The 23,643-nt window shown below is 38.1% G+C and overlaps 1 protein-coding gene across 1 annotated transcript; it reads right to left on the reverse strand.

Moving 5' to 3' along the window:
• Window positions 1-5,102: 5,102 nt before the first annotated feature.
• On the reverse strand, window positions 5,103-9,409 carry LOC111822824 (Beta-defensin 133). The gene is made up of 2 exons (XM_023742670.1): window positions 9,355-9,409; window positions 5,103-5,242 (listed from the first exon to the last, which is right to left on the reverse strand). The coding sequence occupies exons 1-2, from the start codon at window positions 9,407-9,409 to the stop codon at window positions 5,103-5,105; spliced, it is 195 nt and encodes a 64-aa protein (XP_023598438.1).
• Between the last annotated feature and the right edge of the window lie 14,234 nt (window positions 9,410-23,643).

Consider the following 23,643-nt stretch of genomic DNA (forward strand, 5'->3'; position numbering starts at 1 on the left):
GGGTGGGAAAGCATATATCACAAATTGCTGGCGCTCTGCAGCCCCTCAGGAAGAAGCAAAGGTGGCGCACGGAGCCAGGCACTCAAGTGAAAGGACGGGGAGGTGGCAAGACGCAAGTGAGAAATCAAAAGAAGCAGAAAAAATAGCAACACTAGCAGCCAACAAATGGCACCCAGAGAGCCGCCCACTTGGGTGTATGGAATTCAAGCAGCCGGCGCTTCCTGGTCAAGAGACTGTGGCGTGGGAAGCAGAGGAGGCGGAGCCGGAGCAAAGAGGGGTGGTGGGTGGGAAAGCGCACACCTCAAATTACCGGTTGTTTTGTCTCCCGCTGGAAGCTCCGTGAGGCTGCTTTCTAGTACCCTCGTTTGCTGGTCTCCAATAGGAGTCCAAGATTGTGGATCTGCGCTGCGTTAGCTGGTAGGGAACCTCTGCATGAATCTCTCTTAGCTCTCCGTTCTCTGCCAGTTTTCTCACTCCATTTGGTGCTTGGCTGAGTTCTTTATCTCTTCATTTGATGTTTTAGGGTTTCAGGATTGTTGTATTCTCTGTTTGGCTTAGTTTTTCGGATCTTTGCTGTGGAGGGACAGCGTGGTGCTTCTGCCTAGAGCGCCATTTTGCTGGAACTCCCATCAACTCTTAAGAGAAGCTCAGTGTCCCCTATATGGACCCTCTCTATAACTTGGTTGAGGACTAGCCTGCAAGGTAGAAATAATTTTAGACATTTGTTGTGGAAGTAGGTCAGGCAGGGTTTGACCAAAGCTGTGTCAGCAAAAATGGAAAGGGGTTTTTCAAGAACAATTTATAAAATGAAATGAATGGACTTATAAAGGGAGAGGATTAGGAGGTATGCTTATTCTTTAGGTGGGAGTTTATGCTAACAGTGATCATAGGCAAAATAGGAGTCAGTCTAGGGTAGGCAAGGAAAGAGTATTGTACTGATAGTGTTGAGTTTGAAGAATCTACAGAATTTTCATAAGAGATATCCAGTAGGCATGCTGGTATCTTGAGCTGAAGAAGAAGTGAAAGTTAAAGAAATAGATTTGAGATTCATGTCATGTGGTTGAAATAGTGTTTATAGATGTGGCTGCTCAGGAGATTATTTAGAAAAAGTGGACCGAGCACATGTTCCTGGGAATCCTGGATGTGCTTACACTTCTATCATGATGTATCAGGTCTACAGAGTTAATTCTGTTTGGAAGTAAAATGAACAGGAAATAAGAAGGATTTTTTTTGCAACCTTTTAATGATTTTCATCATTACTACTACATTTGCCCAAAACTTTAGCTTTGTAAAAACATTTTGTATATAGCGATTTGTGTATATAAACACAGTTATTGCAGTATTTCTTTTTGGTTTGATGTTCACTCTTCCTTCTCCAAGAAGAGGCAGATAGGTCATGATTTGTGGTGTGCCTTGTGCCTATTGTAAGGCTTTAAGTTGTGTGTCTTTGAGCTTTACCTCTAACTTCTGGTCTTGCTATAGGACCCATACACTTTTTATTACCATGCTAAATTGTTTAATTTTTCTGGGCCATCTGAAATACTTGAACCAGTCCTGGATTTCCTCTTGACCAGGGCACATACAAGAAACAAAGCAAAGAATGAAAGGTTGAGCTATCCTAGGGCTGTCTCCTTACGTTACGAATTCTTTCTTGAGACTTCCTAATCCCACCCACATTTGAAGATATTTTACTCCTTTTCATCTTTCTACATATGAATAGGTTTTTGTGATTACAATATGACATCTGCTTAAATACACTATTCATGCAGGAGCAGGTCTAGATCATTAAGCAATTATATTACTACTGATGTAATTACAGTAATAATAATGATTATTATTTTTAGCATTATTGATCACATGTTTATTACACATCAGACACTGCATATGGATTTTACATGGATTATCTCATTTAACCCTCATGTCAAATTTATGATAGGTAAGTGTTTTTATTATCATTCTCATTTTACAGATGAGGAAACTGAGTCTCGGAAAGCTAGTGAAGATTTTTGTTCAGATCACATAACTAAGAACACAGTGGAGCTGGGATCCAAATGCAGGCAATCTGACCCCAAAACTTGAAGGATTCTTCACTATGATATACTCTTGTCCCACCTTCCTGACTGACCTCCATTTCCTACCTTTTGGTCTAAAATAAACCTCTACACTCTTAATCGCTACTTTCTACCACTTTTTGAAACTAAATAAAAATGCTGGTTTCTCCATTAATGCTTAACAGGTATGCACAGGGACAGCAGAGGTTCACTGATGGTGTAATTTCATTCATTAAGATACTGAGAATGTACATAGCCAGGATCAGAGGAATGCCAAAGGGAGCTATGTCTTATTAGCTGGCTAAAATGTTTCTTTCTACTTTTATAATTGGCATGTTCATTTCCAGACATGATTGCCCTTTGGATGTACAGCACCAAGAAAACAAAGATGCTCCTACCAGGTATGACATTCAAAGAACTTAGAGATTACCCCCCAGAAACTGAGGTAGAGAATAGTGAAACCCATGTGAAATTGTTCACTACAGATTAGGAAGTAAGGACAAGCAAACCCCTGCTTACCTTGCTCACTGGGTAATCCATCTGTCATGAATTGAATTGTGTCCCCCAAAAATATCTGTCAGTGTGGCTGGGTCATGATTCCTAGTATTGTATGATTGCGTAATCTGATGTGATTTGCTTATGTGTTGTAAACTCTATCATTATGATGAGGTTATATGAGATCTCCTTATGTGTTGTAAATTCTATCACTGTGATGAGGTTATACTGATGAGGTTTACAGGATTAGATAGTGTCTTAATCCAATCTCTTTTGAGATATAAAAGAGAGAAGCAAACAGAGACACACGAGAACCTCATACCACCAAGAAAGCAGCGCCAGGAGTAGAGCACATCCTTTGGACCTGAGGTTCCTGCGCTGAGATGCTCCCAGACCAAGGGAAGACTGATGCATCACAAAGACCTTCCTCCAGAGCCGACAGAGAGAGAAAGCCTGCTCCTGGAGCTGATGACCTGAATTTGGACTTGTAGCCCACAGGACAGTGAGGGAATAAACTTCTCCTTGTTAAAGCCATCCACTTGTGGTATTTCTGTTGGAGGAGCACCAGATAACTAAGACACCTTTCTGTCAGGGATTGCAAATTTGAAAAGAGGCTTTGATTTTGTAGGAAGGTGCTGTAGAGATGGGAGAGAGACAGAAGCCAGCTGTATCTAGAAGCTGAATCTTTGATGTGTGAAAAAATGTGAAATTGTTCACTACAGATGATTTGGTAAGCGGGGTAGGCATCGTGCTTACTTTGCCTATTGGATAATCCACCCCTGGACGGACATTAGTGGATATAATTTTATTTTATAGTGCAGATTAGACAAGCAATTTTTTTTTTTTCCTGATGGGGAGGTCTTATAGCTCTCCGTACTGTAGAATTAAGAGCTTTTAAGTTTGTGAACATTTTATAAAACTATCTGTGTCAGTGATACTCAATTTGTTTGCCGGGATCCAGTGGGGAGTGGAGTTTCCTTTTCTATCCCTTATGAATTTCACCATTGGTAGAGTCAATCTGGAAAGTTTTGTGTGCAAGAAAAAAAGAGAAAAGTAAAATATACCCAAAGAAATAAAAATATAAGCATTTATTTTCTCATGGCCAGATTAATATAATTAGAGGTTTGTTTCATCAGGCTTATTAACTAGTATTAGCTTCCAAATACGGAGCATATAGACCATGAGACCTTTCCGGTTGTCTGTTCCCATTGCCTATATCTTTACCTTAATTTCAAGTATGGCCTTTTTTTTTTTTTTTTAAGTAACTCTTTAACTTGTCCTCTTGCTCCATCTGTTCCTAATAATTTCAAAGTAAAGGAAGTGTTCAGACCTGTGTTTATTTTGTTCATTGTATGACAGAGTTTAATTTCTAGTTCTGTAGTTCTGTGTAGCTCCTTAATTAGTGTATGACATCACAAACTCTCTAAGCATTATTTAACAAGTCAGGTCAATTTAAAAAACATTTGCATAGTGTTTGCTCTGCAATATTAGGACCCTGGTAATTTGGTTCCAGGGTCTGTGCCCTTAACTATGTATCTCTGGTTAGTTATGTTTTGGGGACATTGCATTACTTCACAGAAATTTTGTGAGCATCAAAAATATTTCTGTATCTCAAAGTGTTTCAAAAGCCACATATTAGTATAAAATACAGAGATGACGATGACTATTAATAAAGTTGAAATCCTTAATGTTTTTAGTGAGTAAAAAATAGTCTTTTGTAGTCATCATACTGAATTCTTTGTCCCTTATTTTTTAGCTCTTAGCTATAAAACACCTCTAGCACTCATCAGACCTCCCCATTTGCCTGTTTCCATTGTCAAATGCCTATTCCTTAGTTTCAGATATGGCCTTTTTTTCAATTCCTTCTTCAAGAGAACAAAGCAGTCAAACTGAAAAGTTGACCTGATTGTAAGGCTTCTTGCTTGCAGTAAATCAAGTCCCTTGATCCTTGAGCTGATAAAAGCCTATTTGTTCCATTTCTTTGGTCTCTCTCAACTCCCCCTTCATTTGGAAACATTTTGAATTAGTTTGAATACCTTTGAATTAAGGCCTCCTGATAATAATAAATTCCTTGTGTCATTTAGCATTCATCTGCCAATGCAAAAATAGGAATTCGATGTCCAAAATGATGAAATGTTTTCGCAGAACCTCTCTATATCCTAGATGTTGTTGTTGTTTTTGTTAATAGTTGCCATCAAGTTGATTTTGACTCGATGACAACGCCATGTGTTACAGAGTAGAACTGCTCTATAGGATTTTCTTGACTATAATCTTAACAGAAGCAGATGGTCAGGATTTTTCTTCTAAAGTATCACTAGGTGGGCTGGAACTGCCAGCCTTTAGGTTAGCAGTCCAGCACAATCCATTTGTGCCACCAAGGGACCTTATACTCTAGATATCTCTCTCTATTGTCAGATACTTAGGAGAGAACCTAGTCCCTCAAATGATGCCATATAACCAAGACAGCAACACAGGCTGTGTAAGAGTAGTTGGCAGTTCATTTCATTTATTACTAATGCTTATACTCACTGTGCTTTATTTGTCCAAGATGCTGATTTATATTTCAGACTTCAACATACAACAGTTGGCCTTCAGTTTTGTGCAGAAACCAACTGGTTTTTCAAATTCATGGCACTCAAATCTGCAGTTGCCTTTCTTGAGAAAGCAGTTATAGGTGTCTCTCATGGCACATTTCACTGTTAAAAAAAAAAAAAAATGAACAATTGAGTTATTATACGTATTTTAGGGCCCTGAACTTTTGATGAATCAGTTGGTGATGTGAAAATAACTATCCAAAATCTAAACCAAACCCGTTGCCTTGGAGTCGATTCCGACTCATAGAGACCCTGTAGGACAGCGTAGAGTTTCCAAGGAGCGCCTGGTGGGTTCTAACTGCCAATCTTTTGGTTGTCAGCCGTAGCACCTAACCACTGCGCCACAAAAATAAGTATACCATCTGCATACTCTCAGTTTCTCCTCCCTCCCCTCCCCTCCTTCAGCTTCCCACCCCACCCCCAGAGGGGTTTGGGAAGTCATTTGTTTTGCCATTTTTCTGGCGATGATTGTTTTACGATATTTTCTGCTTCATCATCCATTTTCTCTACAATTTTTGTCTGGGCTCACTAGTGGTTAAAGCTTAGTTTTCCATGAGAATTCCTAGGTAGATACTGCTAGATCCAGAGCAGCTCTGAACTGACACCAGGTATTCTGATGACTGCCTACCCACCTGGTTTGTTTTGCTTCTAATTTCAGAAGAAGTTAAATTTTCAAACATTTTCAGCTTCAGGATTCAAAATGGGAAAGACAATTCATGTTGTTTAAATTGCTATCTTGCTTGAATGTCTTCAGCCTTCTCTTTTATGGAGACAGTGAGAAGAAACGCAAAAAAAAACACTGGGATAAGAGGGGTTTTCTGCACACGCACAGAGATCTGAGCCTGGGCAGAGGAAGAGGGAGGGAGGAGAAACTGAGTATGCAGATGCTATATTAGTTCTTAATGAGTCCTGGTGGTGCAGTGGTTAAAGCACTCAGGTGTTAATCCAAAGGTTGACAGTTCGAACCCACCGGTCACTCTGCAGGAGAAAGATGTGGTAGTCTGCTTCCCTGAAGATTTACTGCCTTGGAAATTTTATGGGGTCACTATGAGTCAGAATTGATTCGATGGCAGTGAGGGGTTGTTTTTTTTTTGTATACTAGTTCCTGGAAATACTAGTGATGTAGTCCAAGACCAAACTTTAGCACACAGTGAAAAGAGGAGAAGCCAGTCAGTATCTCCTTGTGTTTCCTTCTTTCAGGGCCCCCACCTCTGTAAAGCAGTCATGCCCGTACATCATAGTATATACCAACCAATGAACTCATCCACATCGTGGGTAAAAGAAGTAAGGCTTCACCTCTACGAGAAATATTTGCATTTTAAAAGAAGGCCACCAAGGAAGGGAGACTTCCAAAGTAAAAGTACTAAACATATGTCAAATTACCAGACATCAGCAGAGAAGATATGTGAACAGTGTTCTTCCCTCTCTTCCTTAAATCTCCCACATAGGACCCATGGAAGGCAGAGCTGGTGGTATTGATAACCCAGTATGTTGATGTCCTCTGCCTTCAGTGAAGTTATGTTAGCATAAGATCTCTCCATTACTTTAGGTATCTAGGCTTTTTAAGAAAAGAGTTAAACCCAAATTATATTGAATTTTGTGCCATAAATTTGGAAATCTTAGTGGCGTAGTGGTTAAGAGGTACAGTTGCTAACCAAAAGGTCAGCAGTTTGAATCCACTAGGCATTCTTTGCCATGAAGTTTTTGGTTGTATATAAGTAGCCTTAGCAGCTACTCTGTTTTTTTTTTTTTTTTTTTTTTTTTTATTTTAGGCCAACAGTGATAACACTGCTCCACTGTATAAATTAATGGTGTTTCCTTATTTGTATTATCTAGAGACATGTTATTTATTGCTTTTGATGCCAGAGGGAAAGACATCTCACCAGCTTAAAAAATGCATCTTCAAATTACACTGTCCTACATGAGGAGTGTGAAGCATGTTATGTCGATTTAATTGGAATTTACAAATAACAGAAGATGACAGCTGTCAAGCACCAGTATGGGAAGAGAATAGCATTATTTAAGTGGGAATTCTACATTAGCATTTTTCTACTAGTAACAGAAACAACAAATAGCTTCTCTCTAGATAACAGCGATTGTATCATATAAAAATTCATATTTATGCCCTAGAAGGAATTGCACATTCTTCAACTTTTAGATGAAACTGTGCACACATAATGTCTCTTGGGTTTCTGAAGGTACTGAAAATGCCATGAAGGCTTTCACCAACTTTTGTTTTTTGCAAAAGCTAGTGACATGAGGTTCACATATAAATCAGGATAACATAACTAGAGGTGGCATTTTGTTGTCCAAATTCTGGTTGTCCAAATGCCAATTTTCTCTATTTTAAGAAAACCTTCATTTGGGTTTAGTAAAAACAAAGCTAATTTTAGTTTAATTTGCCCTGATTGTAGAATGATGTAATACAATAAAAATCCTTATAATTGCCAGCCAATAAATTTTATTAGAATTATACAATAACTTAGGGCATTTGAAACTTTTCTCCAAAGCACTTATGTCTTTGAGTTTTTTAATTCATTCAGAATCAGATTTACTTTCAGAGCACTTAGTTTGATCTGTGCGGCTGATGAACAGAGTGGAGTCCAAGAGTAAACTATTGAAGTCCTGTTTTTGGGAGCTGTCAAGTCAATTCCAACTCATAGCGACCTTATATGATAGAGTAGAACTAACTACTCCATAGAGTTTTTTTTTTTTTTTTAATTTATATACAAATTGTTCATGATGTTGGTTGCTATCCCCGCAATGTGTCAGCACTCTCCTCATTTCCACCCTATCTTCCCTGTTTCCATCCCTCTAGTTTCCCTGACCTTCCTTGCCTTCTCATCTTTGCTTTTGGGCGAATGTTGCCCATTTGGTCTTGCATAGTTGATTGTTCTAAGGAGCACATTCCTCATGGGTGTTACGGGTTGTTTTATAGGCCAGTCTACCATTTGGCTGAAAGGTGATCTCCTGCTCCATTGAGTTTTCTAGGCTGTAATCTTTATGGAAGCTGATCATCAAGTTTTTCTCTGGGGAAGCTCTGGGTGGGTTCCAATATCCAATCTTTTGGTTAGCAGCCGAGCACTTAACCATTGCACCACCAGGGCTCATTGACCACTCTTAAATCAGAAGTCCCTAGAATTTCCAGGTTTTGATTTGTTTGTTTTAATTTGAATGGCATTATTTTCTTACACGGTTCTTGCATGCATAAGAAAAATGCTTTTCCTATCTTGAGTAGCCTGAAATGTGTCAAAACAGCTCTTTCACTGACCTGAATCAAGACCCATCCCTCTGGTTATTAATCCATCCTAAGAGTGATGAATATAATGATGTTTCCAAAAGAGAGTACAAAGTCCAAGCCTGTGAAATCCAACATAATAAATATTGCCTCCACTGTCTCCTGAGATAGATGTCAAAAAAATTTTCTTCCTCCAAAATGAGGCTTAGAGGGTTGAGTCTCTAAGATGTTTCAACACAATGTAAAAGTAATTATAATACTTTTTATGAAGCACCTAACACATATAATACTCTGTTTTAGGCACTTTGCATATTCATATATCATTAGTCCTCATGATAATATTATGAGATAGACTTAATTTACAAAAGAGGATCTTGATGTTGACAGAGTTTAAATAATCTGATAGATTTGCATAACCAATATGTGGCAGAAACCAAATCTGTAGCAAGTTATCGGTAACTCCAAAGGCGGTGTTCATTTCATTATCTGATTAATGTTAATGGTTATATAATTGGACCTGAGGTAATAGAGCCATCAAAATGCATATAGAATGCAAATGAGTTGAAAAGAACAAATATTTGTAAGGAGAATTCTCAAAGTAAGTTGTGCTTTATAATTTCAATGCATGTCAGTGAAAAACTTCTTGTTACTGTCCTATGCAGAGTGCCTCATCAGTTCCCAAGCATTCAAATAATTCTACTTAGATATCCTATCTAACTTGTCTTTCTGGGCAGCCAACCTATAAAGAAAACAAATCATTTGATCAAAACCCTAAATTGTCTCCCACAATGATATAACCGACCAGGAACCATTCTTTTTAATAAAAATCACAAGTCCTTTCCTTGTGATTCACTTCTGGGACCATCATAAATCACTTTCTTCGCAATTCAGTAATTCCTTTACCGCCAGTGGGCACTGACAGAGATTTGTCTCTTCAGAAAGATTTTCATCCTCTCAATGAACATTTTCATTTTACCTGGTGGCACTGGAGCCAGAAAGAAAAATGAAACAAAGAGGACAGAAATCTTCATGATTGAAGAGAGTCAGTCAAATCAGCAGCACCGGAGTCTGAAAAAGAGGGAGGTAGAGAGTGTATCTTTTTATATTTCTCTCCCTGCAGTGTTATGAACTGAGTCATGTGTGTCTACCAAAAGTTAACACTGCTATTTAGCAGTGCCTGGGGCAAAAGGGCAGGACATTGCTTTTCTTTTATCCTGGGAATGTAAAGAGGCAGATCACTTTTTCTATTAACTAGTTGTCTAAGAAATGTCATATCACTGGGAATTTCCTACTGTAAATCTAAGGAGTATAATCATGAGGATTTAATTTTGGTTTTTCTTTTTCTGCTTCTTAAACAGCTATGCAAAGTAAATAAACTAAGTCAGTTGATGCCAAGTCGATACCAACTTATGGCAATGCCATGTATGTCAGAGTAGAACTATGTACCAAAGGGTTTTTAGTGATCGATTTTTTGACCGTAGATTACCAGGCCTTTCTTATCAGGTACTTGTGGGTGGATTCAAACCACCACCAGGAACTCCATGCAAAATAAGTAAACTACTGAATTTAAAAAGCAGCAGAATTCCTGTTTTCTAATTGATTACTTTAGATACTAGACTACCTTTCCCCTCTGTGATCTATGGTTATTACTAAAACCTTCTTCATTTTTGCTTAAATGAGTATTTCTTGGCTGTTTCTCATATACAAGGCATTTTGTAGGAGTTAGAGACACAATGAGCTATATATAAGAGATTTTCACAAGGAATACATGCACTTATGTGCAAATACATAATCAAGTAATAATGTATACAATGTTGCATTTGCAAGATGCCAGATGATGACACTGGCAATAAGTAGAGCGTCATTTTAATAAGAGAATAAATTGTTTGTGTGATTTCTGGAAGGAAAGAGATATTTTAGTTGTGGTTACATAAAGGAATGTTTAGCAAAAGATCCAAGTTAAATTTTGCCTTGCTTTGTTTTGGGTGTCCTTTTTTTTAAGATCCCAACATAACAGGATGATTATGTGTTATGGTTACCATAGTCCATTAAAGAAAAGTAATAAATAAAATGCCCAATTCAAAGGCATTAGGTTTCTCTGCTCTCAGTGGGCAAGGCAGGTTCCTCTTTTAAAGACAAAAATATAGTAAACCTCATGGTGCTTATTTGTTGAGCCAAGCAACCTGGAACGTTGCAAGATTATTCAGTGGCTGTTATGTAGAAAACTAATGAATTTTTAGGAGCAGGCTTTGTCTGAAGCAGAGTTGGAAAAATGGACCTGGAACCTCTGAACCATCCTTACTCTGGAACATAACTTAGAGGAGGTTCAAAGCCTTGATAATTTTTCAAAGTGGACATGGATAATTTCAGATTAGATGTGGACTTTAGTCCAAAGTGTACTCTTAAAGTTTTGGTGCTTATCCAAGTCTGTTGTTTTTAAGAACATACTTTTACTTTTCAGCAAACTGTTTATTGAAAAGGCCAGCTTTGCTGTACCAGAGATTACAGAAACAGGTAAAAGGGGTAACTAGCATGAAAGCAATGAAAGCCCTGTACTTTTTGACATCCCATCCCACTGTAGGCTCCTTTCATAGACAATTAAAAAAAAAAAAAGTTGTCCTGTCAATTTACGCTCATGGCAACCCCATGTGTGTCAGAGTAGAACTATGCGCCATAGCGTTTTCAATTGTTGATTTTTCAGAAGTATATCACCAGGCCTTTCTTCATAGTCTGTCTTAGTCTGGACACTCCACCAAAATCTGTTCAACATCATAGCCACACGCAAGTCTCCACTGACAGATGGGTGGTGGCTGCACACTGGCTGGAAATCGAACCTGGGTCTCCCTCATGGAAGGCGAGAATTCTACCACAGAACCACTGATGCCCCCTTGAAAGTAAAGTACAGCCACTCTTCACTTATCAACATGGTTAGATTCTAAAGACTAGGTTGTTATGGAAAAATGGAGGATGACCACATCAGATCACACAATGGAGGATGACTACATCATTACATAACTGCCAGATTACATCATTACATAACTGCCAAAGCATCACATAACTGAGAATCATGGCCCAGCCAAGTTGACACATAACCTTAACTGTCACAGCCAGTGTTACCCTCGCCTCTCACCTAGCTATTCCTTACTGCCAGATGTACATCATTAATTCACAAAATAGTTGAATAATAGATTTTTTACTATTGTCATAAATTCGAAATGCCAGATAATGAAATAGTTGATAACTGAGGAGTAGGTGTATAGCGAGAAGGAAACTTATACTTTTGAGTGACTGCTATATGTCAGACAACTTGCAGAGGGTTTTTTAGTGCATTACCTCATTTAGAACTCCTTGTAGTACTGTGCACAGAATACAGTTTTTCACATTTTTAGAGATGACATATTGGTGACTAATTAACTTATCCAATTTAGCACAATTTTTGGGTGACAAAAAGTCTCTATGAATTCAAAGCCATTGATATCTTCTTTCTGTTAAACCACTATAACAATGCCACTGTGAAAGAATTAAAAGAAGCTGTCACTCTGTCACGCAATTAGTATTCAATAAATATGCTGGGTGAATGAATGGGAAAAGCAACTGAGTAAGTTCAATAGAAATCAGCAAGGGAGGAAGTCTAGAGTTGTACTGTCCAATAAAATAGCCATGTAACACATGTGGGTATAGAGCACTTCAAATGTGGCTAGCCCAACTGAAACATGATATACGTGTAAAATATAGACTGGATTTTGAATTTCTAATACCCACCCCCCCCCAAAAAAGAATGCAAAATGCCTCATGGATAATATTTTTGTATTGATTGCATGTTAAAATAATAATACTTCAGATACACTGGGCTAAAATTAATTTCATTTGTTTTTTTCTATCTTTTCTAAGTAACCACTAGAAAATTTAAAGCTATGTATGTGGCTTGCATGTGTGGCTCCCATCATATTTCTATTGGACAGCACTGGTGTAGAATTTATCGGTAGAACAGTGAGATTGGAGCATGGAGGAAATCTTCTGGTACATGGAAGGAGTTGAATAGACACCAGGGAATGAGAAGTGTGGAACTTGAAGGCTTGGCATCTGGATTGCTAGGCTTAATAGTAGTATGAGCATATTCAACCAAGCTGCTTCCAGTCCACCATCAACCTGATAATAATTTACACATAGAAAAGGGAAGAATATCACTGATACATTTAACACTAAGGATACAGACTAGCCAGGCACCAGGAAATGTTAAATACATTGATCTTAGAAGTGTATTGAAGAAACAATCAGGAAGATCACTAAAAGGCATTTCATAGTTCATGCAGACAGAATAGCTTTGGGAGAAACTTTTTGAATATACCTGACACAGTCAGGCAAGAGTTAGGCAGATCTGTGAAGTGGGCAGCAAGTGTTTAGCTTGATAAGGAAACAGTTTATCTAGGCATTTTTTTTTTAACTTTCCATGTGTACCCTGGAAACCCTGGTTGCATAGTGGTTAAGAGCTAAGGCTGCTAACCAGAAGGTCAACAGTTCAAATCCACCAGGTGCTCCTTGGAAACTCTGTGGAGCAGCTCTACTCTGTCTTACGGAATGGCTATGAGTCGGAATCGACCGGACGGCACCAGGTTTGGTTTGTTTGTTTTATGTATACCTTTATTATTACAATGCCTCCAGCTTCATGAAGAGGCCTGAAGGTTTCATGAAATATGGACACTAAAAGTGAGATACGACTAGGACTTCCTTTCATAGGTAAAGAAGCTGTAAGCATTTTGAATTTCTCTAATATATCTAGAAACAGACACCTCCAAGTGGACAAACCTTCTCACAATTTTAAGTTTATTTGGTCAGTATTTCTGGTCTTCACATCCCCTCAAGTCTACACCATCTTACCATTTAAGCATATCATAATCTGTACATAAATTTCTCCTTTTTGTTCACTCATTCAGTATAAGTAACCAAAATTACCTTTTTGTGAAATTCTTTTAATTGTGTCACTTGGCAGGTCGAACCATTATCCTTTGGACCTAGACCATGTTAAAGGAATTCTCTTTCTAGTTCTTGACTGAAGATAACTTTGGGCAGTTTTTTTGCTTGTTTGCATAGTTATTTGCATTTTTTTTTGTTTGTTTATGTTTGAATTTTGCACTACTCGTATACCTATAATTTGTTCTAGTCAGTCTATCAAATGAAATAACAGTGTCAGGACCAGGAGCTCCCTCAGAAATACTATTAATTATCTTTTCTATCCTATTACTAGAAGCCCTGGTGGCACAGTGGCTAAGGACTCGGCTGCTAACCAAAAGGTTGGCAGTTTGAATCCACCAGCTGATCCTTGGAAACCCTAAGGGGCAGTTCTATTCTGTCCTATAGCATCTACAAGAGTCGGAATTGACTCAACCTCAATTGGTTTTTTTTTTTTTTTTTTTTTTTTATGTAGCCTATTATTAACAGGCACAATTTTTTTGTGCCTGGTGAATCTCAGATGAGCACCTCTACCTCTAAACCAATCCTATCCCTTTTAATCCATAAAAGGTATTTTCTAGTCCTTCATTTTTACATCCTCATAATTAAACATCGTGGTAGTCATTCTAGCTCTTTTTCCTCCCATCTGACATCAGAAAGTTCGGTTAATATATTTTATCACTGTTTTGAAGCCATGAAATGGACTGTACAGCAATGCTATCTAATTTTCCTGACTTCTTTTTCAAAATGTGCATTTATTGTACTTTTTTTTTTTTGCCAACTTGGCCTGATATTCCTTGATAGATTCCTTCTTTCTAGTATGCCATTTTATTTCTCTGGAAAGGTAAAGATGTGATGAAGAAAAAGCAAAGGAAAATGGTTCAAGGGTCCTGGTTCTTTTCCAGACTCTTCCATGGCTGTGGTTTATTGTTTTGTCACTTTCTGTTCTTCAGTTTCCTTACAGTAAATTATGGAATTTGAAACTCAATGATGCTTAGCCAGGTATTTAGAAAGTAGTTTAATCTTGCCCATAGAATGATCTGGCCTTTGCTCTCAGCTTCTGGGAGGTGATCTCTAAATTCATGGAATGTCATGTCTGATAAGAATGCCTTTGTTTTCTTGGTGGCCTTGGGCCACACCTGATAGTCTAGTGATGTGATTTAGGGTAGGGGCTTTGGGTCATGAGGTATCAGATTAAACTTCAGAGGGGCTGGAGACTAAGAACAGACATGTGAGTAGCCAACCTTACCATGACTCCACAGCGAGAAGACAACTGGAAACTCCATGCTTGGAACTTTCTTGGAATCTGCCCTACATGTTTGTTCCTTTGGCTGATTTTAATCTGTATCCTTTTGCTGTAATAAACTATAACTGTGAGTATAACAGCTTTCAGTGAGTTTAGTAAGTCCTTCTAGCAAGTTATCCAGGCAGAGGGTAGTCTTGGGGACTACAGAACACACAATTGGTGGCAAAAGTGAGGGTAGTTGTTATGGATTAAATTGTGTTCCCCAAAAAGATATGAAGTCCTCATCCCTGTACCTGTGAAAGTGACGATGTTTGGGAGAAATAGGGTTTTTCTTTACAGATGTTATCAATTAAGTTAAGGGGGACATACTGGAGTGGGGGGTCTTAATCCCTTCTGAGTGATGTCTTATTATTATGGATAGAATTGTGTCGCCAAAATGAAACGTGGAATTCCTAAACCTGTACTTGTAAATATGAAGCTGTTTGTAAATAGAGGTTTTCTTTCATTATGTTAATAAAGTCACACCAGAGTAGGCTGGGTCCTAAACCTAATCAGTTCAGATTGTTGTCTTATAAAAAGAGAAAAATAGACATAGAGATACACACAGGGAGAAGACAGATGCCAAGGAATGCCAAGGAACTCCAAGGATTGCTGGCAGACACCAGAAACTATTAGACAGATCCACAGAAGGAACTGACACAGCCTACACCCTCATTCAGATTCTTAGCCTCCAGAACTGAGAGACAATAAACTTCTGTTTTTTATAGCCACTCATTTTGTGGTGTTTTATTATGGCAGCCTTAGGAGACTAAGACAATGGACTTGAAGACTTCTCCCTAACTTTGCACCAGGAAAGACGCATCTGCCTTCTTCTACCCTCATCCTTCAGAGCACACGTTAAACTTCATGCCTTGAGAAAACTAATTCCTGATTCCACAGGGACATTTTTTTCATCTGATATCCTGCCAGTTCTTCTCATCATATTTTCTCATAATGCCAATGCTCTTTAATATTATTCAGTACATCTGAAATTGAATAATTAGTTGCATGATTATTCATTTAATATATTTCCATCCTCACCCCTTCCATACTCACTTGAGTATCCTCTTGTTGATAGCAGTGACCTTATTTTTGACTGCTATATCATCATTTTGTGTAGTGAAATACCTAGTAGACAGTTAATAATGTTTGAATGGATGAATGAATGGGTAGAAAATGAATTAATACATGATTGAATGATCAGTTTATAAAGTTATTATAGCTGAATACTTATATATAGCTATACTACAGCTGGAGCCCTGGTGGCTCAGGGTTAAGACCTCAGCTGCTAACCAAAAGATTGGCAATTCAAATCCACCAACCACTCCTTGGAAACCCTGTGGGCAGTTCTACTCTGTCCTGTAGGGTCACTATGAGTTGGAATCGACTTGATGGCAATGGGTTTATACTATAATTTGGAAGTGCTCTCCAACCCCACATCCCCAATCTCAAAATAATTTTACTCCTACTCTGAGAATAAAAATTTATTGATCAATGACTAACTACTAGGTTCAGCAATGGACACGCCCTATTTCAGCCTATACCATGTCTGCACTCGCACAAACAAACCTGGTTAGAGAAAAACACACTGACTCTTCTCACTCGAAGTTCGCGGTCAGCAATTTTGCAGGCCCTTAGTAATGCCTGGCAATCATATTACTTTTCCTTGTTCTGTTAAATTCAAATTTTAGTGAATTATTTCATGTTCTCTTCTCAGTTCTGAAAGCTCCAGAACCTTCTCTCATTTTCTCAATCTCTGATGATGACCTGGTTTTCTACTTCACAGAGGAAAATTGTGGCAATCAGTAGATAACGTCACAAAATTCTACCACAATTACTACTCTACCCTCATCCCTCCCCGCCCTTCCCCCACCTTCATTTTACCTGTAGGACCTCCCTTAGTCCTCTCTATACTCTGGATGAACTCCCTGTATTCCTCGGATCGTACCTAAGGGCACCAACTCTGTTACGCTTTAGATTTATCCTTTTTACCTACTCAATGATGTTGCTCCAGCAAATCTCCTTTTTTTCTGCATCTTCAATTTTCTCTTCTTCACTAGATAGTTTGCATTGCTTAAAAATACTTTTAATTTTCCAATTAAAAATACTGAATAAAACCTCTCTTGTCCTCGTTTGACCTCTAACTACCACACCATTTTCTTTGTTCCAGTTACTGGGCATTTTTTACATCTTGCTTTGTTCTCTGAATTGGGATATTGAGAGATGTAGCTTCTGGACATGGATCCATTAATGACTGTCAACCCATTGCCCTTGAGTCAATTATGACTGGTGGCAACCCCATGTGTTAGAGTAGAACTGTTCCATAGAGTTTTCTTGGCTGTAATCTTACGGAAGCCTTTCTTCCATGGTGCTGCTGGGAGGGTGTGGACTGCCAACCTTTAGGTTAGTAGTGGAGTACAAACCATTTACATGCAGGCATGGGCAAAAACTCAGTTTCTCACTCTGTTAAATGTAGTTAAATATCAATACCTGTTCATTCATTTTACTAGCAGGCCATGGAAGTAAGTGACCTAATAAAAATGCCTATGTATCCTAAGGAGAAAAAGAGTTATAAGTGTATTCAAATTGGGGAAAAAACATAGTACATTGAAAGTCATTTAGACGAGAGTTTTGTACTTGCTGATATCTGACTGCAGTGTGCATTATTTCATGTCTTTGGATCTCAGTTTCCTACTCTGTAAAATGAGGTGGCTGGACTAAACGTTTTCTAAGATTAATTTCAGTTCTAAGAGTCTATGAAGCAATGTATTTATCAAAAGGAAGATGTTGAGGGGACGATGAAGGAATAAAAAATAAAGAAATAAAGAGAAAGCTAGACTGTTTTCAATACATCCATATAACGTCATACATTCACCTGCTCATTTAACACCTTAAGGAGTCATCAAGTTTGTGTGTATCTCTTTTTCTCCCATAAGATTTTGAGTTTCTTATAATGTCATACACATTTCCATATTTTTTCATGATCGTGATACATTGAGTTTTGACTTTGGCTTTAACAGTCAGACAAAAAAGTAATTTCTGCTATTCAGCATTGGGGTTACCTTGGTCTTTGAAAGGCTTAATAGCCAAATCTCTCTCTCTCTCTCTTTTTTTTTAGTGGTGATAAGTATATTGTCATAAGTTTGACCCAAACGGGGTCTGTGGGTGTCTTGGATGGTTTGTCAGGTATGGCCCAAGGGAGTGAGACACACAGGAAGGCCAGAAAACAAATAGAATTTAGTACTCATAGGTCCCAGAGAGGAAACTACAGCACACCTCAGCACAGGGTCACATAGGAGGTTGCACCCAGGGACACGCAACAACAAATTGGAACCGTAGGAGAGGTGTTATGTACGGCAAGAAGGGTGGGGTCTTGGAGTTAGTGGATGTTGAAGTCTTATTGGTCAATTTAAACGTTTCTAGTGCTTCAGCTGGGAAAAGGAAGGAATTTTTATTATAAAGAATCTTATGGGAGATGGCTGGGAGGAGCAAGGAGTAGCTATGGCTGTTAAGAGACTGAATAACAAGATAGCAGCGGTGTTTCTATCACAGGAGAGTGTATAGGACATGGCTGGGAAGGCTAGTTAGAGACTAAAACTGTTGAGAGACTGTGTGGCAAAATAGGAATGGCCATGTCAGAAAATGGATGAAAGGACAATTTGGAGGAATTAACGGAAGTGGAGAAGCAAACTATGCAGGTCACGAATTAGCCTTCTGTCTCTCTTTATATATTTATATATCAACATTTTTTTACACATAAAATTCAGTGACATTAATTATGTCCAAATATCTTTTTCAACATAATTTTTAGTATCCCTGAACTAGTACAATGATTTCATAATCATGTTGTATCATATGATCTAACCAGTGTAACAACATAATAGAATTTCTATTTGACTTTACAGTTAGTGATGGAATATTTACACTCAATACAAGTATCTAGCTGAAATTTGGACTGAACAAATCTCTTCATATGTTTCATATACTTTATTTCTAGCAAATTAAAGTAAAATGCATATTAATCTCAGAAATGTGAGATAGTAGAATAATTCTTATTTAGTAAATCCTGCTAATTTTATATACAAAAATAAATAAGAATGTGTTTACAGGGTAGTGTTTAAGCACACAGGTTCAAATTCTGTCACTTAATGGATGCATGACTTTGGGAAAACAATTTAATCCATCTGTGCCTCAGTTTTAATCATCTGTTAAAAAAAGTGATGTTAATATGTACTCCTTCCAGGGTTCTTGTTAGGATTAAATGGGTTAATATTTATAAAACACTTGATGGTATGTGACACACAGTAAGAACTCTATAAGCAATTAGCTGCTATTACATTTGTTATTATTGGTATTATTATCATTAAAGGAAGGTGGGAAACTTTGGGTATGTACAATTACTCATTTTTTTAAAGTCTTGTCATTCCTCCATAAAAAAATTCTTTAAACATATTGATCAGAGTAATTTTCCCCTTTTCTGAACTTCTGGAGAATTTAATTTGTATAAATTACTTTTGATACCTATGCACATTTTGTATCTTAGATTTATTGGTGAGTATCTTATTCTCCCCTACCCACCAACAGATAGTAAACTCCCTAAAAAGCCAGCATTAAAAACTCTTGAACCCTTATGCTCTCCTGACAGGAATGTGGAAAACATTTTGGCAGTTCCTCAAAAAGTTAAGCATAGAATTACCATATGACCCAGCAGTTCCAACCCTTAGGTATATACTCAAAAGAACTGAAAACAGGGACTCAAACAGGTACTTATACATCAATGTGCATTGCAACATTATTCATCAATAGCCAAAAAGGGGGAAAAAAGTGTCCATCAACAGATGAATGGATAAACAAAATGTGGTATATATACATAAAATGGAATATTCTAAATTATTCAGCTATAAAAAGAAAGTTCTTGTAATGCTACAACATGAATAAACACTGAAAACATAATGCTAAGTGAAATACACCAGACACAAAAGGAAAAATATTGCATAATTCCACCTACATGAAATATTTAGAATAGACAAATTCCTAGAGACGGAGAGTAGATCAAAGGTTACCAGGGGGTGGGGAGGGGAGGGAATGGAAAGTTTTTGCTTAAAGGGTACAGAGTTTCTGTTTGGAGTGATGAGAAACATTTGGAAGTAGACAGTGGTGATGGTTGCATAACACTGTGAATGTATTTTATCAATGCCACTGAATTATACACTTAAAAACAGTTTAAATGGCAAACTTTATGTTATATATATTTTCCCACAATAACAATTTTTTTAAAAAGGTCTTGGAAGTTTGAAACTTTCCTACGTGTTATTGTTGTTGTTTTAAAGAAAATTATCTTTGAGTTAATATTCCCTTACATTATCTCTTCTCCCAACTTGTCTTCCCCATCCCACTACTTCATTTTGTAAAATATAATAATATTTCAAATCTTCCAATATGCCATGTGATGATTTATCTCTGAGTCTTGCAAAGCTGACATCTCTTCATGAAATATGATTTCCTACAACCTAATCAAACCCTATGGGGCAGTTCTCTACTCTGTCCTGTAGGGTTGCTATGAGTCAGAACTGACTTGATGGCACCTAACAACAACAATCAACCTCTAAGCTGATCTTCATGTTCAGGTCTCAACTTAGATGTCCCTCATTCAGAAAGGCCTCCTACAGCGTCGTTAGGTGCCTCAACTATATCCTCATGTAGCGCTCTGTCCTTCTCATATAATAACACTCCTCACGTTGGATTGAAATGAACTGCTTACTTTCTAAATTCCTGAATGGACTGAGTCTCACCGAAGATTTGGGAAAGATTTATCCTGCTTACCACTGTACAGTAACATATTCTGTACATATCATTGTACAGTAACATAAATATGGGGTACATATCATTGCATAGATAAATGTATAAAATAGCTCTCTTGTCTTTTCAAAGTTTGACTCAGGAAAAAACAAAAATACTTCAGGCTTTTTTAGTTCCCTAAAAAGAACCTCTGAATATTAATAACTGCACCTGGGAAAAGAGGTCCTAGACCTGATCTTCTCACATGCTTCCCACACTTTGAGTCTGTGTATATTAATTTAAATATCATAATTGCAGCTAGCAGTCATCTATACTTTATAGAAAACCACGACGAAATCTTGTTGTTGTCTTTGTTGTTATTCTGTGCCCTCGAATAGATTTTTGACCCATAGAGACCCCATGAAACAGAATAAAATTGCTCCATAGAGTTTCCTAGAATGTACTCTTTATGTGAGCAGATCACCAGGTCTTTCTCCATGGAGCAAACCGACAACCTTTTGGTTAGCAGTCAAGCTCTTAACCATTGCGCCACTAGGGCTTCTTCACAAAGTCTTAGGGGCATAATAATTGGCATTTGCTTTGCTCGTGAGTCTATGGGTCAACTGGGGAAGCTCTGCTTTGTTTCAGTTCTGAGAGTTGGCTGTGTGCATTTCTCCACGTGGTTTACACGAGATCCAAGTTGAAGGGTTAGCAGTTACTCAGAACTCTGCTCATGGTGGTAGCAAATGCAAGTTCAACCATGCAAGAACCTTTCAAGCCTCCACTTATGTCACGTGTGCTAACATCGTATTGGTTAAAACAAAAGAGGTAGCATGGGAACTACTCTGCCCTCTGGGAAAATGTTTCCAAGTTCCTCTCTTGGAGGAAGGGAACGCTCCTTGATTGGGCCCTGATCTGCTGCTTAGGAGAGGCTTCCAAGTCTATTGTTCTTCCATGTTCATAATTCTCCCTGGCAATTTCTGATGAAAGCACTTGTCTTGGCAAGTGTGGTGGTTAAAGGAAACGTAAATACCCAATGGAACATGCTGCTTCACTGAGGACACGAGAGATGCATCTGGTGACGACTAGGACAGAACTTTGGTATAAGAGGGGATGGGCTTCAAGCCCGCCTGAGAGCTTCTCTTCGGAGGAGCCTCCACGAAGTTCAGAAAGCTGCCTGGCTGCCCTGGCTGCTTGTGCCCTGGCCCTGTATGGTCCAACACCCCGGCTGCTTTACCCTACATAAGTGCCAGTAAACCGCTATGCATCACTTGCACGTGTGGGAAGTCTTGTGGTTTTCCCTCATCTTCAAACCTTGAGAGGGCAAGCCTTCTGATCTGGAAACTACCCTGATCAATAAAATACCTGTAAAAAGTTAAGTGCCCAAGAGGCTTTTTAAATCTCAAATGATATCAGTCTTTTCTTAGCTGAAGAAGGTGGCGCTTTTGCCAATGCAGCTTTCCCCAGATAGTGTGAGGGTATATTCTTATGTACTTGATTCCAGACAACTCTATGCATCAAAAGCTACATCCTCCCTCCCCCTCCACCCTTTTGGAAACATGTACTTGGGCACACTAGGTTTTTAAAAGCTTTGGAGAAATCCTTTTGATTAGCTGAGATAACTTACTAGGTATCGACCTTAATTCTTTCAGAAGTCCTTAAAAAATGACATTCCAGCTATGCCTTTGATTTGGTTTGTGCCCCTTCTTTATTCCTTCTATATTTTGCTTACAGATGTCTTTTCTGAGCTCATCTTTCTCTTGTAGTACCTTATCAAACGCTGCTAAAAGCAACTAGAGGATTCTTTCAACATTCTTCCTAGGGATCTCTTTTCTCAATCTATAAGTTTATTCTTTATTATCACAGGCAACTGCTTTACTAAATGTTTCGCCACTATATAAAATGACTTGCCATTTTTTCCCCATGATCCTATAACAGTTTTCTCTGTCCAACACCTGGTCCCAAAGCCAATGTCACATTTTTTGTTGTTACGACATTACTGCATTCCCAGTACCAATTTTTCTGCAAATTAACTATTGCCATACAGTATAAAACAACAAAATCTCAGTTGTGTACTAAGTTTCTTTTACTCACAGTTCTGCAAGTTTTCTGGAACAGCTCTGCTTCAGGCTATGGAAGCTGGAGTGGTTTTGCTCAACATGTATTCTTTTGGGAACCTAGGATCATGGTACTGGAAACCCTGGTGGTGTAGTGGTTAACAGCGATAGCTGCTAACCAAATGGTTGGCAGTTTGAATCCACCAGGCGCTCCTTGGAAACCCTATGGGTCCTATAGGGTTACTATGAGTCGGAATTGACTCGACGGCAATAGGTACAGGTAGGCTCATGGTAACGTCAGAGGTGCAAGAGTGTAAGTGCAACTGTGAAAGTGCACTTTTAAGCTTTTACTATCTCATTTGCCAAATCAAGTAACACGGTCAAGGCCAGCATCATTGGAAAAGGGAAGGGTACTTCTCCCATAGAAGTGGGCAGGTGAGAGAGTGAATATGTTTTTAATAATTATTTAAATTTGCACACCTTGGAATTCTTTCTCATGAAGGGAATTTGAGAGTGGGCTTCAACAATTCTTCAATTAAACACAAACTATACCATATCTGGCAGAAATTCCTAGATGATTTTTGTATATAGTTGGAAATATTTCCTATTTTCTTTGTGATAAATTAATAATCTTACTGCACAACAATATTTTTAACAGCTTGTGAAGTTTTTTTTTTTAAATATTTTATTGCGTTTTAAGTGAAACTTTACACAGCAAATTAGGTTCCCATTTAACAACTTTTATACAAATGCTTCTGTGACATTGGTTACAATTCTCACAATGTGTCGGCATTCTTATTGTTTCCATTCTGTTTGCTGTACTTTCATTAATCTAGCTTCCCGTCCCCTCCTTGCCTTCTCATCTTTTCTTTTGGATAAAGGTTGACTGTTTAGTCTCATATAGTTGATTGTTTAATAGAGCACATTACTCACGGGTGTTATGAGCTAATCTATTATTTGGCTGAAATGTGACCTCCAGAAATAGCTTCAGTTCCCAGTTCAAACGGTATCTTAGGGTGATAGTCTCAAGGGTTCCTGTAGCCTCTAGCGGTCCAGTATGTCTGGAGTTTTTTTAGGAATTTGAAATTTATTCTACATTTTTTTCTCATTCTATCTGGGACCTTCTATGGTCCTTGGGTGAAGTGTTTTATACACACAGAGAAATGAAACAGAGACATACGTATGGAAGGTTTTA

Source organism: Trichechus manatus, unplaced genomic scaffold (genome assembly GCF_000243295.1).
Source record: "Trichechus manatus latirostris isolate Lorelei unplaced genomic scaffold, TriManLat1.0 scaffold00215, whole genome shotgun sequence".
NCBI classification, from domain to species: domain Eukaryota; kingdom Metazoa; phylum Chordata; class Mammalia; order Sirenia; family Trichechidae; genus Trichechus; species Trichechus manatus.

Bases quoted from the DNA above. Each gene is read 5' to 3' on its own strand.
- LOC111822824 (XM_023742670.1), bottom strand. From the start codon at position 9,409: ATGAAGATTTCTGTCCTCTTTGTTTCATTTTTCTTTCTGGCTCCAGTG. The intron at 5,243-9,354 runs GTAAAATGAAAA...TTTTTTTAACAG, and splicing joins TCTGGCTCCAGTGCCACCAG to TGAAATGTGCCATGAGAGAC.